Source organism: Hirsutella rhossiliensis (assembly GCF_020360975.1).
Source record: "Hirsutella rhossiliensis strain HR02 chromosome Unknown scaffold00010, whole genome shotgun sequence".
NCBI lineage: Eukaryota > Fungi > Ascomycota > Sordariomycetes > Hypocreales > Ophiocordycipitaceae > Hirsutella > Hirsutella rhossiliensis.
Genome location: NW_025408676.1, coordinates 2903410 through 2919614, shown reverse-complemented (window position 1 = coordinate 2919614; position 16205 = coordinate 2903410). Strand labels below are relative to the sequence as shown.

At 59.5% G+C, this 16205-nt stretch overlaps 4 protein-coding genes across 4 annotated transcripts; 2 read left to right on the top strand and 2 right to left on the bottom strand.

Moving 5' to 3' along the window:
- Positions 1-3255: 3255 nt before the first annotated feature.
- HRG_08740 (RNA recognition motif domain-containing protein) lies at positions 3256-5652 on the top strand (the record flags this gene model as incomplete). Its single annotated transcript, XM_044867211.1, has 1 exon — positions 3256-5652. One exon carries the CDS (start codon positions 3256-3258, stop codon positions 5650-5652), a length of 2397 nt encoding a protein of 798 aa, XP_044718098.1.
- An 840-nt stretch (positions 5653-6492) lies between these two features.
- HRG_08739 (histidine phosphatase superfamily (branch 2) domain-containing protein) lies at positions 6493-8053 on the bottom strand (the record flags this gene model as incomplete). Its single annotated transcript, XM_044867210.1, has 2 exons — positions 6493-6606; positions 6665-8053. The coding sequence occupies 2 exons, from the start codon at positions 8051-8053 to the stop codon at positions 6493-6495; spliced, it is 1503 nt and encodes a 500-aa protein (XP_044718097.1).
- A 1310-nt stretch (positions 8054-9363) lies between these two features.
- HRG_08738 (phosphatidylcholine-sterol O-acyltransferase-like protein) lies at positions 9364-11955 on the top strand (the record flags this gene model as incomplete). Its single annotated transcript, XM_044867209.1, has 2 exons — positions 9364-9714; positions 9784-11955. The coding sequence occupies 2 exons, from the start codon at positions 9364-9366 to the stop codon at positions 11953-11955; spliced, it is 2523 nt and encodes an 840-aa protein (XP_044718096.1).
- Positions 11956-12851: 896 nt separating this feature from the next.
- On the bottom strand, positions 12852-13707 carry HRG_08737 (uncharacterized protein; the record flags this gene model as incomplete). The annotated part of the gene is made up of 2 exons (XM_044867208.1): positions 12852-13526; positions 13582-13707. The coding sequence occupies 2 exons, from the start codon at positions 13705-13707 to the stop codon at positions 12852-12854; spliced, it is 801 nt and encodes a 266-aa protein (XP_044718095.1).
- Between the last annotated feature and the right edge of the window lie 2498 nt (positions 13708-16205).

The following is a 16205-nucleotide window of genomic DNA, read 5'->3' as shown; positions in this document are numbered from 1 at the left end:
GTGCCTGTCCAGCTTGGGCGAGCACGCGCAGAGGTTGAGTCGAAGCCAGCCGCCTCTCGAATGCCCCCACGGCCGTGGTGAAGCAGCCGCCCCTTGCCCCGGTCGCCCAAAAGGGAGCATCCGCGTCTTCTAGCGCCAGAAACATGGGGCACGGGCACGGGGACTAGGGGAGGCTTGAAGATGCCGCCACAGTGCTCAGCCCTCGTCTCGACGTCATGTTGGGCCTCGTCGCTGCACTGTACCCTGTGGACTGACTTGTTGGCAGCAAAAGCAGCATCCACAAGACAAGGCATACTTGGTATTGGTGTACAGCTCGTCTTGATGGCTATCCCATTCGGGGTATTTCGCAAACACAGGTCGATCTTGAAACGCCCCGGTGGCATGAGTCGCTTCGGCATACACGCTCGTGTCGTGGATTTTGTCGTGCTCCATGCATGACTGGCCAAGGGTGGATTTGCGAGTCTATACGAATCTTGCTTGGCGCACATAGACACGCATTACGTCGAGATTGCCTGCAGGGATCAGAATCAGATGGACTGACGGCTGTCGAAACCCCCCCCAAAAAAGAGAGAGAGAAAGAAAGACCCTTGCCACCTCCAAAGGCTGCTCTTGTTTGCGTACGAGTAAAGCACAGACGCACGGGGGCTTTCACAGTACATGGGAAGCAGAGAAGCCCGGATTGCCTCGCCAAACTGGGACACGCATAGAGAGCAACGACCGCCTGCTTCGGGGGCAATAAAAGCTGCGTGGGCGCACTGAGCATGGCACGTGCCGGGCTACACACGTAGGCTTAGGGGCAACCCGGTGACGATGGATGATGGCATCACTCTTCTATTGTCCCTACTCCGTACGCAGGTCTAGGACACGGATCTCCTTTCTCCTCGACTCGGGAACATGAGCCACCCGCTCCCTTTGTTGCCTTGATGGGCCGAAGCCATCCATGATGGCTGGGAATCTCGGAAGACCCGAGGGCGCATGGCACATTGTCGGCCTCTCGAGTCGGCAGGCAAGTAAGTTGAGAGTGCTTGTTGGTAGGGCGCCGGAACTACTTCCCTTATCAGTCATGTACATCATGACAGGCATAAAGGGTCATGCACGCGAGTAGCCCCTACGAATCCTGCTTTCTTTGTCTGTCCTCTCTGCCAGAGCTGACGTGCAGATAATTAGGACAGACAGTACGGAGTACTGTATCCGTACCCGTTGCGTTGGGCTTTTCTGGCGCGGGTAGGTACCGGTACTTGCTTGGGCGGAGAGCAAGCCCCTGGGCCTCGCCTCGCCGGAGATGGCCATGAGACCAGTCCGCACATATCGCTCTCATTATTTGCCCTCTGTCCCAGAAAAAGGAAACAAGAGAGAGGAAACCGAGGAAGGCGGGTCATTACTCGCGTGATCATTCTCGCCCTGTGCCGTTTACCTCTGCATGCCAGGCACAGTGTGTCCAAAGTACCTAGAGATTCATCAGTACCAAGACGGGCGAGCCCTCAAACCCCCTTCCTTCCCTTTCCCCTGCCAGGGGCTCATTTCAACCACCACCACTACCAATTCCAACTGTCCGCCCCCACCTTTATTGAGTTTTCTACTAGGTACATACACGGCTTAGTACCTAGCCTAGGTACCTAGCCCACTGATGCGTGCCCCTTGACTGCCAAGGCGCTACTACCAGTGCAGTGCAGCGTGCACGAGAATGTGCCCGCCGGGTAGCTGCTGGGTGCGGTCAGGCATTGGCCTCGACACTGTGCCTGGAAATGCTGGAAATGCACCACCTCACCGACAGAAGCAATTGGCTGATTGGGCAAGCGCAAGTACCTCAGGAGCTCATCGCGAGCCCCTATTCGCACCTCTGCCCGTAATTTCTTCGACCCCTGCCGGTCGTGGACAGTGCAAGCGTTTGCATAACGGCATCATGTGTCTCTTGCCGCGAGGCATGAGTGCCTAGATATGTGTCGGCCACTAGTAGCCGTCGGTGCCTTGACTTGTGCGCATCCGTCTGGACTTTGTGCCTGTGCCTGAGCATAAACCTTACAACCGCATCATGGCACCCAGGGCACTCTCCCCCTTTCTCTCGGGCCAATCGACTCGGAATCTGCCTTGGCTGCCCGCCGTCCTCGTGTGTACACTGACCTTTTTTGGTGTCTCTTGGTACGGAGGTATGGTAGCCAGACAGAGCCTCCCCCATCTCCACAGAGCAAGCAAGCCACTGCAGGACGGGGTTCCATTCGGTAAAGTACGTGCGGCACCGTGTCTGGGAGGATGCCGTGCCTTTATTCGTACTGTGCGCCGTCTGTGTTTCCGGTGCTGTCCCTCGTCCCTTCCGGTTCTCAAGAGAAGAAAAACCCCCTTATTCAACACGCCCCCCTGACCCTTGGATCCACTCCGTCCCTCGCCCGCCAAAGGCAAGATACAGTACGGAGTACTCCAGACTCCCTTTCCTACCATACCTACGTAAGTACCTTGGTACTTATCCCCTGCCCAGGTACATCTACTCGAGCCGACTCTTACTAGCCGGCCAATCCCCTTCCGTCGACCTCTGCCCGCCGTTTCTTGCGCGCTTCATCTCATTCTTCTTCATTCATCCTTTTTTTTCTCTTCGACTCTGGTCTCTGCGAGTGTCCCTGCTCTGCTCCAGATGCAGCTCCTCGTCGTTGCCTGCTTCTGACTCCTCGACTCTTGTCTAACCTTTCGTCTACGCTCGTTCCGCCTATTTCATTCTTCTTTCAACTTCATCAAGTCATATTCGCTTGGCTCGCGTTCCACGCCCTCTCCAAGATCCAAATATCCGCCGCTGCTCGCGTCCTTCCGACCCTCGCAGCAGAGCCTTTTGCATCGTCCATTACTTTCGACCAGACTTCTCGTCCCCGTCGCTGCCTGCCGGCTCGAATCTTCGTTCCCGACGTTGACCTACCCTTGCCTTTCTACACGATTGACGCTTCGACCATCCTATTCATCAAAACTACCGTGCATACGTACCCCAGCTTGCTCTATTCTTGAGCCGTCGGCGTTGCGCCCTTCTACACGATCCGTTGCTTCTCGTCTCGGCTGCTTCGACGGTATTCCTTGTTGCTCGGTTGCGGGCTTAATCGACCCTTCTCACGACCTTCTCCTGATTCGAGCTAGCAAGCAACGAACAAACGGCCTCCTTGCCTTCCTCTTCTCCCGGATCCCTTTCGTGCCTTTTGCGGGCACGTCCAATCCTTCAAAACGGCTGTCCTATCGCACCCCGGGCGGGACTCGCTTGTCCCCCCTCACTTGCTAGGCATGCAAGACCTTGAAGGATCCGTTGGCCAGGGCGGTCCCGGTGCCAACGCCGCCAACCGCTTCCAGCAGGGCCATGCCTCGAAGCCGTCTTTCGGCGACACCGGCTTCTCGCACGGCGCCTTTGCCTCCAACGTGACGGGCTTCGCTGACCGCCACCCTCGCCGAGGCAACGTGCCGCCTCTCAACACCCAGGCCGTCAATCAGAGCCAGCAAGCTCCGGTGTCTCACGCAAACGACATGACGACCCCGGGCACGGGCTTCGACATGCAGTTCACCCCTCTGCTGCCCTCCCAGCTCCTCCTCGGAAGCCCGTTCCAGCCCGGCAGCCCTGCCGCCTTTGGCAGCCCTCAGTTTCAGAGCCTGTCGGGTTTTCAGCAGGCACAGCAGCAGCCGCACGGAGGCAGTCAGTTGCACAACGGGGGCATGTCGAGCCCTGTCCAGCAGAGCATCTCGTCCCAGTCCTACCAGGCAATCGTCTCCCCGTCCACGTATGGTGCCCCTCAGTTTTACCCGCCTCAGTCGCCGACCGGCGGTTTCAACATCCAGACGCCCATGCAGCCCGCTTCACCGGTCTCGATGGGATCCGGCGTTGTCACTGGCACCAGCCGGACTGTCTATCTCGGCAACATTCCCCCGGACACCTCGGCCGAGGAAATCCTGGGTCACGTTCGGAGCGGTCAGATCGAGTCTGTCCGTCTCTTGCCCGACAAGAACTGCGCCTTCATCTCCTTTCTCGACGCCAGCTCCGCCACCCACTTTCACTCCGATGCCATCTTGAAAAAGCTCTGCATCAAAGGCCAGGACATCAAGGTCGGCTGGGGCAAGCCCTCTCAGGTACCTACCTCTGTTGCACTGGCCGTCCAGCAGAGCGGTGCCTCTCGCAACGTCTATCTCGGCAACCTGCCCGAGGACATTTCCGACGAGGAGCTGCGCGAGGATCTCGCCAAATTTGGGGCCGTCGACACCATCAAGCTCGTGCGAGAGAAGAACATTGCCTTTGTTCATTATCTCTCCATTGCCAATGCCATCAAGGCCGTGTCCCAGCTGCCTCAAGAGCCCAAGTGGCAGGCACCCCGCCGTGTCTACTATGGCAAGGACAGATGTGCCTACGTCTCCAAGACGCAGCAGCAGAACGCCGCCCAGTACCTCGGCATCGCTCCTGGGTATGCGCACATGTTGACTGGCGCTGACCGAGACCTCATCTCCAATGCTCTGGCTCAGCAGTCTGTCGCGGCTGCCGCCGTCGCGACGACTGCCGGTGGCATCAACAACTTGGGCAACCGCACGATATACCTCGGCAATATTCATCCCGAGACCACGATTGAGGAGATTTGCAACGTCGTCAGGGGCGGTCTGCTGCATCACATCCGCTACATTCCGGACAAGCACATTTGCTTCGTCACCTTCATCGACCCTACAGCAGCCGCCTCCTTCTACGCCCTCAGCAACCTCCAGGGCCTCATGATTCACAACCGCAGACTCAAGATTGGATGGGGCAAGCACTCTGGCGCCCTGCCTCCGGCCATTGCCCTGGCCGTCAGCGGCGGAGCCTCGCGCAATGTGTACGTCGGCAACCTGGACGAGACGTGGACTGAGGAGCGCCTCCGCCAGGACTTTTCCGAGTACGGCGAAATTGAGCTTGTCAACACGCTACGCGAAAAGAGCTGCGCCTTTGTCAACTTTACCAACATTGCCAATGCCATCAAGGCCATTGAGGCCATCCGCGGCAGGGACGAGTACAAGAAATACAAGGTCAACTTTGGGAAAGACCGCTGCGGCAATCCTCCCCGGCAAATGCAGCAGAACCACTCGCCTCGAGGCGACGGGGTGCCTTCTCCCCCGACCAACGGGTCCCAGAACGGCGGTTCGCCCCCGAACGGCAACACTCCTCAGCAATCGGCTGTCCTCTTCAATGCTTCCAGTAACCCCCTCACCGTCTACCTAAGCCAAGTATCGCAGCAAGTGCAACATCAGCACCAGCACCAGGGTCAGCACCCCTTGGTTGTGCAACAGAATATACTCTTCAACACGGCTCAGTCGTCGCCCAACGACTTGGAGATGCCTCAGCAAGGCCAGATGGGCGGTCACGGGCAGTCGGCGAGCATCTCAAACGGTTATGTTGCCAACGCCGCAACCTCAGGCCCGACTACCATTGGCGGGCTGCTCGCGCCAGGCCCCCGCGGCCAGCACAGCCGAGCGGTCAGCTTGCCTGTCTTGGCCCCGGGCTTCGAGAACGGCGGCACCAGCCCCAGCAGCGTCCCAGGAAGCAACGGCAGCGAGGGCGAGCGACGTGGCCACCAGTACCAGTCCAGCTTTGGCGGCATTGGTGCTGCTGGCTTCGGCCTCGCCATTCAGGGTGGGCTTAACGGATGGGTCGAAGAAGAGGTGGCCAACTAACCTGGACCCTGACGATCCGTCACGGGCCGCCGCCCCATGCGCGGTAACGGTAATGGCAATTCCGTATTTGTTGTAATTGTCGGGGTCATCTGCCCTTTGCTTATACAGTCAGTTCCTTTCCGCACAGGCTACTTTATTATCTAGCTGCTTCACCCCGCATACTTCGGTAATTACCTTCCTTTTCACTGTATTATGTTGAGTTTCATTTTCCATCTTGCTAGCGCTCGGCTAGCTGCCCCGGGAATCCTGCGGGATTGAAGAGCAAAGGCGGTTAAATGGAATAGGTGAGGAACGCTTACTCGGATGCCATTTCCGGAACGCAATTGGGGCGAAGAGAGGGGCGAGGGTCATGAAAGGGGTGGACAGGAAGGGGTGTCACTGCCGAATTCAGGATACTATCAGACGAATCATCTCTATATTGACTTGAAGGTATCTGCCTGTCTATGGGTGCTGTGCCGTAGCAGTGAATGCCGCGTGAACGGATATCCAATATCTGTGGTTTGTGAGAACTGACATGAAATCGAAGACCACCTAGATTGATCATACTGTCAGGCGTGTCATGAAGAAATCGCACAACCAAGGTAATTATTCACTGAACCCCAACGACTTGGCGTCGTCGGTCCGAATCAGCATCGAAGCACAAGGGCACCTGTTCAGTGAACCCCGCAGTCGAAATGCCAGGATCCGGCTGTACATGGCTATTCACGTGGAGTGGATGTTTACTTTTGTTTCATCGTTTACTGCTTCATTCGTCTGTGCGTGTGTGTGGGTTATTTGCAAGTGTAGAGTCCAAAGGATGGGAAAGTGATAATTATGCTAATGTCGTCTTCACTGTGCGACCTAGTACCCTGCAGGCTCCGGTCGAGGAGGGAAGGCGGGCAATTTGACGCCGGTGCGGCACTGTTGCTTCCAGTTTTGGGGCGTGAATTTGTCTACAATGGCCTTGAAAGCCTCCTACAGCCTTCACGTCAGCTGGCGGCTCCACATGTGATGCACCGGGGCGGAATCTCACCAGGGTGCAAAAGGACTCGTCGCCGTCGAGGTGCTTCCCCGGGGCCCTGCAGCCGGGGACGGTGACGGGCACGTCGTTGTACCGGATGCGGACGTAGTAGCCTTGGATAGCCTGCCTCTGGGCATCGCTCAGGTTCGTGGTGGGCTTGCGGCCGATGGCAGGGGGAGACGCGGCGCCGCCGAGCAGAGACGGCCACCAGGAGCGTGCGCTGGAGGGGTTCGGCTCGTCGGCACGGCGGAAGAGCTCGATGGCGACGTGACTGGTAAAGGGGGGCCAGTTGTCTGTCTCAAAAGCGCCGAGACTGGCCAGGGTGGCGGCCAAGGTGGTGTCGTGGCAGCCGCTGAGGCCGAGGCGGATGGGGACGGCGCCCGCGCCGGCCTTGCGCGTCACCTCTTGCGCTCCGTCGGCCGGGCTCTGCTCGGCGCTGCCGACCATGCGGGAGACGACATCGCCGAGCAGAGCGCCGATGCCCAGGGTGCGGTACTCTTGGCTCTCCTTGTAGCCCGCGTACCACTCCTCGACGCCAATCTTCTCGATAATCTGCTTGACTTTTGGGTCGTAGAATTCGCTCGGCAGCTTGGTCTGCGGGCCGTGGGCGCTGGTGGCGTTGATGGTGTCCATGATGCCGCTGAGGCGCGGACGAGAATCGACGGCGACCTTGGGGCTGTCGTCGGGCATCCACTTGCCGAGCTTCTTGGTCAGGTATGCCATTTCGCCCGAGTCGTTCCACCGGTCGGCGGCGCGCTGGGCAAAGGCACGCGCCAGGGCGGCGAAGCGTCGGCAGTTGCCGTCATTTGGAAACAGGGTCTCGTCGGCGGGGGCGCGGGAAAGAATGGTCGGGGGCGGGAGATCGGGGTCGCGGGTGTGCGAGGGATAGAGGCCGAGGAGCGTCTGCTGCATGGACTCGAGGGCACGGGGTATCGGGGTGGCGCGCAGGTAGATGAAGTCCGTGTCCTTGATGCCGGCGGGAAGGAAGCCGAGCTGCTGAACGTAGAGCCTGCGCAGCCTCTGGCCGAGGCGTAGCGTCGTCTCGCGGCCGCGGTCCGTCAGCATGCCCATGTCGCAGATGGCGTCGAGCTCGCCGGCCGGGCCCGCGGCGACGACGGGGGAGTCATCGGCGGCTCCAAACGTCTCGAGGCGGCGCTTCCACTCGAGCGTGGAGAAGGAGGAGCGCGGGTCGCCCGGGTCGAGGACGGCGGAGCGCAGGTGGCGGACGGCGGAGCAGTAGGGCCAAAAGGGCGGGACGCCGGCGTTGACGAAGCGCGGGCTCACGGGGCTGCGCTCGCCGTGGCGGAGGAGGATCTGGACGAGCTGCAGCCGGAGATGCGGGGGGTAGAGGACGGCGAGCTCCGCGTCCGAGTAGGGCGGCCGGGGCTCGTGGGTGGACATGGTGAGTAGCGGCGGCGGCGCAGCGCGTGTGTTGCGGGCAGCTTGCAGTCAGTCGCCGTGTTTCGGGCGACGGGCATTTGGAGAAGAGGCGGCATCGGAAGCGGTACTGGATGACTGTTGGTCGTTGGCTGAGTCCGTGGAGTACAAGTCCGTGGAGTACAGGTACAAGCAAGGTACCGGCAGGTAGCCGGGCCGATGCTCCGGCGCCTGTTGCACCACGTGCAGTAACAAAGTAACCTTGCACGAATTAGGTACTGTACTGCTTTAACCACATGGCAAGAGACGTGGACCGCGGCTACCGGCTCGGTGAGTGACGTCAGCCTGGCGCCACTGGCACCATCGAGAGACGCGCCTGCCAAGGTGTGGCCGCCACCGCCGCTGTACTCGGTACAGTAGTGACGGTTACGGCAAGCCCGGACTGGATCGAGTGCGGATACGGCAAGAGGGAGCGGCCAGGTGGCAGAGCAAGTGCAAGTGGGGAAGCGAGAGTGGTCCGGCCTCAATTTCAACGTCCCTCGGCTCCATCAGCGCTCAGCCTGGCGCCTCCTGAATCTTGAACTCGACGACTCCGACTTGCAAAGGACCGCAGGCGCGCGCAAACGACCCCCCACCCGCTGCTGTTGTCCGAATGCCAATACCTTCGGCACCGCCATCTTCCCAGAGCAACAAGGCACTCGAGACAGCACCAGCCGGGCCTCGCTGTGCTGCTGTGCCGCGGTGCTGCTGCGCCGCTACTGCGTTGCTGGACAGGGGCTCGCGCTCTTTTCGGTAGCAGCCGCCGTCATCCTCGTCAGCTTCAGCCACTCTCTGTCGGCAATAAGTAAGCACGCATTCACGACCACAAACCACCAAGAGGGGGGGCGGGAAAAAAGCGCCGACTAATGATAAGTACAGTCCATTGATAAGGCCCAAGTCCCGTCTTCTTCCCCTGGCCCCGTCTTTTCCGACCAGCCGTTTACCGCCATTCGGCAAGGGGCAATGGAACCGATCGTCGCCGCCCATTCATCCGAAAACATTTGTTCTGGTCTCGATGTTGGGCCACAACTAGAGCCGCTCAATTCTTCGCCTCTCCTATTTTCTCGACGATTCTTCTCTTCGTCTTCCTCCTTCTCCCCCAGGACCCGAGAAACGCCGGTTCAGCCTTTCAACTTGGCGCAACAAGGGTTCCCATTGGTTCCTTTGTTCCTCTCAACGTCACCAACCTCGACGACGCGCTTCTGGTCCAAAACAAATCTCGCCCAAACCTAACATTCTGTCTACTCAACTGCAACTTCGCTCTTCGCTGCAGCTTCCTGCGCGAGCTCGCAGTCATGGACACCACGAATCCGTCAGCTCAGACAGGCCCCCAACGCAACGGATCCTCGGGCAGCCAATCACAAACCCAGGAGGAGCCACAACCGCAGTCCAGAGATGCCGTCGACCTCGAAGATGACGATTCCATCTTCGAGGACCAAGATGGTGCCCAGGCTGCACTTCAGCCGGCCATGAGTTCGGCTGCGAGCCACCTCACCTCTTCCCTGACGCCTGCTGCGGAAAAGGCCGCCGTCCTGGAACGCGTGCCTGGAGGGGGTTTCTTCGATGGCGCCACCGCGGAGACAGAGGCGGAAGAGGACGCCGAAAGTGACGCAGACCCTCTGTCGTCTGATGTGAGCACGCCGCGCGTGGGACAAGAATTTGCTGCCAGACCGAAACTACACGTTGATCGGCTACCAAGCACCCTTTCACCGCAGCGGCCAGAGCACCTCCAGGTCCCGTCGCCTTGGCTGTCCAGGCCCAGGGACCCTGTCAACGACAAAAACGCTCGCTATCCCCAGACCAGAGACTTTCTAGGCTATGCCTTTGATCCGGCCAGGCGACGGCGCTCGAGGTCTGCCGGCCAGGAGGCACTCAAAAGATTGCAAAAGGCTTTCCCGTCTATAGCCATGCCCACCCACCTGCTGCCGTCTCTCCCAACCTCGTTCTTCTCCAACTTCACGGGTGACCATAAGCAGAGCCAGAACAGCAACTCTAACTTCAAGCCAGCTGCTATTCGAGAAACGCCATCCCCCACCCCCTTGCCGGATGCTCAAGAGTCTGCAAGGCAAGCTCACGAGGAGCCCATCGTGGGTCCGCGCTTGTCCGGATCTCCATCTCCTGCTCGGACCTCACGCCGCCCTGCTCCTCTCCGCCGGGTGACGTCCGACGACAGCATGCTGTACCACAGTCTATCGCGTGCCTCCTCTCTCGGTGACGACGAACGCTTCCAAGATGTTCGGGAGATGGTCAATATACGCTTCATGGCCCTCAAGGACAGCCTTCCTGACGTACCAAACTTCAAGATGCCCAGTCTTCCACGGTTTCAAACGCCGGCACGCATGTCATCCATCTCGCTCAACAACTTCTTTTCAAGCTTCAGCGACGATGGCGTGGCATCACCCTCAAGAGCAAACGATGGAGAGTTCCCTGGCAGTGCGGGCGCCCCTGCGCCCAAGGCAAATGCTGCCACAGCATTTGACCGCGTGCTAGAGGAACTGACGGGGGACATTGTCCTCCTTGGCGGCTATCGCGGGTCAGTACTACGGTCTGCCGAGCCGCCGCACCATCAGCTCTGGGCGCCCGTCAAGCTGGGTTTCAATATGCGCAAGGCCAATCTCGAGGTGGGCTTGGAGGACGAGGACGAGGAGACGATGGAGGAGCGTATAGTTCCCTCGGGCATGCTCAAACACATCGGCCCCATTGACATTTCCCGCAAGCTTTTCAAACGCCTGAGGGCTTGCCAGCATGCTCGCAGCGGCAAGCTCCGTGTATGGGATTACGGTTACGACTGGCGACTGAGCCCGGCCCTTTCCTCACGCAAATTGATGGAGTTTCTTGCAACCCTTCCCTCGAATCAGCCTGGCGTGGATCCGGAATCACGAGGGGCTACGGTCATTGCGCACAGTCTCGGCGGATTGATCACGCGACACGCCGTGAACCAGCGGCCCGACCTGTTTGCCGGAGTGCTGTACGCTGGCGTGCCGCAGAGGTGCATCAACATTCTCGGGCCGTTCCGCAACGGCGATGTCGTGCTTTTCAATGAGAAGCTGCTCACCGCGCAGGTCAACTTTTCGATTCGCACCTCATTTGTCCTGCTCCCGGACGACGGCTTCTGCTTTGTCGACAAGGAGACTGGAGAGGAGTACCCGGTCGATTTCTTGAACGCAGACGACTGGATCAAGTGGCGATTGAGCCCCTGCGTTGGGTCCGTTTTACCGCCGCACATTCGAGACAGGCAGCAGTCGTCCTCGCCCTTGTCCTCCCTTTTCCCCAACTCTCTCTTGAAGGGGAACCGCTTGGAAAAGAAGACGACGGAAGCTCTCGACAATGCTCGCGGGCAGGAGAGAAGAGTTGCCCAGTGGGGCATCGCAACCGGGGCCGCCGCCCACAAAGACCGTACCATCGCGCCCCAACTCGGCACCGAGACTCACGCCGGCTCCGCTTCGTCTCCCGCGCCTCCGGAACGTGAACAGTATGTTAACTATCTGCGCCGCACCCTCGCCGCCACCCGAAAGTTTCGCCAGGAACTGGCTCATCTCCCCACCTATGAGTCTTCAAACTCCTACCCCCCACACGCCGTGTTATATGGCAAGTCCATACCCACGGTGTACGCGGCGCAGGTGCTGGGTCGGGACGGCATAGCTTGTGCCGATGCATACGACGACCTGCTTTTCAGGCCCGGTGATGGCGTGGTCCTCGCGCGGGAAGCGATGCTACCGGAAGGATATGCCCTCGTACGCGCGGGTCGGGTGAGCACTGAACGCGGACACCTGACGATGCTGGGCGACTTGCCGGCCGTGGGACAGGCATTGGAGGCGTTGCTCAAGGGACGCATGAAGGGCATCGGGCTGGGCCGTGGGGAGAGCGGCAAGGCTGCTGCCTGCTAGAGGTTTGGTGTGGGAGGGGGGAGCGAGAGGGGGCGCAGGGTCAACAATAAATTACCTCTAGTCTGTCAAGACAACAACTACTTGGTATTCGTACAACTGACAATGCTATCAGGTGAAGAATACGTGTTTTAACGCATGCAAGGAGAAGAGGACTGGTGAGGCATGACGAGACACCCAACGGGCCCTACGAGAGTGTCATAATTTGCACAAATCGATGCGCTCTTGTATGCGCGCGGTCGAGACAGCGGCACCTATCCATCCATGTGACCTGGCCCCATCGATCGTACAATGCGACTGCGCTGTCCATGTACAATGTTCGTCGCCGGCTTGTGTTGGCAACAGCACATCGTTATGCCGCAGAATCGGGTGGTTGTACAAGCAAACGCAGTTGACGTACTTGGCCCCCCCCTCTTCCATCATTCAGTTCATTAACAACGAAGGAGAAAAAAGATGGCGTGTCGTGCTCCCGTTTGCCCGTGCGGTACCACCTCTGACAAGGTGTGCCTGGCTGCCAGCCTCGATTGTCGACTCCCCAAAGGTAGGAATACACTGGGGTTTCCCTTGCCCTGACAATCCTGGGGGAGTCCGGTGTCCAGACCCACCCCGATCCCCCCCCCCCCTTTCTCCTCAATGGGAGCGCCTCGACCCTCGGGCTTTTGCGGCTTCGCTGTCGTCAGAGCGACCTAGGAAGCGCAGGGGAGACGGGGGCTGCCTTGAGCGCAGGGCGATGCAAGGCAGAGAACCCGACGCGGCGGGTCAGCAGAGTGTCCTCGTCGTAGCCAGTCCATGCCGGATCGCAGGTCTGATGACGACTCGCCATGCCCGGAAATCATGTTCTGCCGCCGTTGCCGACGACATGATGCTGCTTGGCATGATAACGATGCGCCGACGGCAATTCAATCGCCCATTGTCGACAGCGAGCTCGTCGAGACGATGTCCCATGGGGGCGGCCTCCAGAGAGGGACCTGTTGGCAGACGGTGGCTAGGGCCATCTGAATCTGACGAGCCATGCGCTCCATGGCCACGGCCAAGTCGCCGGTCTCGTCCTCCTCTCGAGGGACAAAGATGATGCGCTCCAGAGAGTGCATCCGCGCCGCAAGCTGCTTGATGACCTCGACGGTCGGGCTCGCGGCCGTCATTGACCTGTAGGTGCCGTCGATCCAGAAGATGCCATCGCTAATAGCAACCCGGCGCACACGCGCGAGCTCTGCCTGATCGCACATGGACATGCAAGTATGGAATTGCGAACCGGCAGCCATGTAGCCCTTGCGCGGGCCGAACAAAAGGATGTCGCTGTCCGGGTTGAAGATGACGTGGCCGGGCCCGCGCGCAAAGCCGAAGGCGCGGCTGTAGCTCTTAAAGGCCTCGGCGCGCGACTCGGCGCAGACGTGAAGATTGACAGGGACCGGGGCGTTGGAAGTGCAGCCCGTGGCGCAATGCGAAGAAGGCGCCGAGTTTTCATACAATGACGGGGAGGCGGTGTCGCAGTGCAGAGGAACAAGGCGACAAGACGGGAGGTTGAGATTCCATATTCTGAGGCGCAGTTCCGGGGGAAGCAGGGAAAAGAGGTGCTGGCGCATTTCTTCCATCAGCTGGGTCCTGTGGGCGGCGGACACGGCGACTTACAAACTGGCGGTGCAACGGCTGTTGCGGGGTGGTGGGCGCGCTCCCGCAGTGCATTGTCTCGGGCGCGGGGTCCGGCCTCGGCCGCCGCCTGGCCATCAGGCGCGGTGAATGGGAGAAGACGCCCATCGCGTCGTCTGGACGGGGAGTCGAGACAAGAGTTGATGTCTGCGACGATGGAGGGGGTGAGGCAAAGTAGGCTAGGTAGGTATGCAGGCGGGTGGGGAGCTGTTATATGCACAGCACTCCGTACCAAGGCGCAAAAGAAGCGTGTTCATGGTAGGCAGGTGACAGCACCGAGTCGTCGAGCGCCCAAGTGTGTGTGTCGCGGCCAGACATGCCCAAATTGCAATTGCCGATTCTGGCCAGGCAGTGAGATGGCCGGGGCGCAGGAAAAGCGTTATGCGGCCCCGAAGAACCTCGTCCATCATGTTGTATTATGGCGCTCACCCATCCCGGCGTCCTGGGACTTAGGGCTCAGCAGAAACGCCGGCACTCTGGCAGCGGATTCGGCAGGGGGAGCCATTCCTGGGGAAGCCGACTTGGCGTCTCGACAAGATGTAAACCCGAGGTGGCAGTCGCAGGCATCGGCAACGGGTGGCTTGACAGTCTATCTGTGCCTCGGCTCGTACTATGGCCAATGGGGATCGGATCGCTCCTCGCTGTGGCTGCTGCAGTCTGTATCTTGACTTTCATTATTTCGAGGGATGAGACACCAGAGTACTCCGTTCACACCTATCGGCGTCTTGGATGGCGCTCGATAGTGCAGCTAGGAGAGCTTGGGAATGAATCGCCAGAGTATCGGGACAAGAGCTGTGGGTGACCGCGTGTTTGCCGCAGACGTGAGGGTGAAACATTTCCTGGATCGTCGCCAGACTTGTTGACTAGGAGCCGGCCAAAAGTCACGGTTGTCAATGCTTTTGTGTCGCGCATGAAGAGGTGACCTGGGAGAAAGAAGTGCCGGTTCGGCGGATAGGAAATTTCGAGCCGAGTCTCGGAAGCACCCTCGGCGGTCCTGGGCCTCTCTCCGCCGGTTGTGACGCAAGTACAACCTTGACGGCGGACTGCGGTACGAAATGTAAAATCCGATGTTGTGGCATGGCCAGCAGTCTGCCTGTGGGCGGCGTGGCGCTTTCTGGTTCTCTCTGACCCAGCGCCACCCCGTACCTGATGGCATTTTATTTGCCCATAGCTTGCTCTTGTCGAGGAGATGCCCTCCAGGCCTTCCGCACAGAGCACTGCGTATGTATGCACTTCGTACGTTGACTTACATGACTGGACATGCGGAGGCCGTTTGTCGGGATGCATGGGCTCCCGGCCAGAGGACAAGGACTCTCCTCCAGCTTGACCAGACCCCTGTTGATTCATCGGCAGAAACACGCTGCGCGTACGGGTGAAAGTGCATGTAACCGAGCTAGGATGGTGCCGCTCTTGCAGACAAGGCACGTGCATGCGTCCACAGGTGAGGTATGCATTGCACAGTGTTCACGGAGTGGCAGCGTCGCAGTCGTTGCCCGTGTCGGCTGCGACATGATATTGAAGCCGGCATTCCGAGTCCCCCCCGCCTGGGTTCGGCGAGAGTCGCTGCCCCCCAGGCAGGCGGGCATGAGGGATCCTTCTTTCAGGACTGCCGGTGGTGATTCGGACATCACGTGGTTGGAGCCGTGATATTTTCCTCCCTTCTGCAGCACTCGATCAAGGACTAGGCGAGAGTGAGCAACAGTTCCCATCAAAGAGGGCCATCCAGCAACAGAGGCTTCCTCTCCTCTAGGCCTCTAGGCACACGGGCGAAATGGCCACGACCTGCTTCGGGCCAGGAGGCGGGGAATAATCTGTAATCCGTGAACAGGGATGGCCCCGTGGAGCCGAAAGTTTTCGGTGCTGCAGGCGGCGCACGGGGTAATTGCAGCCACCCGCCTTGCCGCTCCTCCAATGGCGAAAGGGAGGCGTCGGGCACCGGGTTGCGGTTGTGTGACTCGGTTCCGGACGGGTTGACGGGGTTGAGCTTTTGGTTTGGGAACAAAAGGAAACTAGAGTGGAGATACGCAAGGCCTGGGATCAGCACGTGGTGAGTCACGTGGGATATGTCGTGCGTACCGTGTGCAACGTACCTTGCACTGTGCGCGCCAGGCAATGTTCACGGTCGTTCAGATGGTGCTTGAACCTGTTTCCGTGTCGACCTGTATCGTCAATTGACTCTCCCCTTCTATCCGTACTCTTGCATAGATTTGACCACTGCTTGCAATAGTCGACGCATTATCATCGCTTACATCCGTCGTGCATGCGCCGAGACTTGCACAAAGTGGGTGAAGAATGCCTGGCCTCGCATACAGTGCCAGTGCACAGCCTGAGACGGTCTTGTCATGTGACGTCGTCAGGCCCTGATCTCCGTACGCTTGTCCTGTCAGTTGACAGCCCAGCCCAATCAGCAGGGCGCGGAGCACAGAAACAGTGGGCCTGGCCAGACCGTGCCCTGGCATCCAGCATCGTCATCCCTTCGCTTCAGCCAAAAAGCAGCACCGCAACGTCTCTCCTCCGCCTTCTAGACGCCGAAAAGGAATCTCGGCTGCCGCAACCCGTCGTCTCCGGGCCGCCCCCCCAGCATCCAACCTCCTCACCGCTTTGTT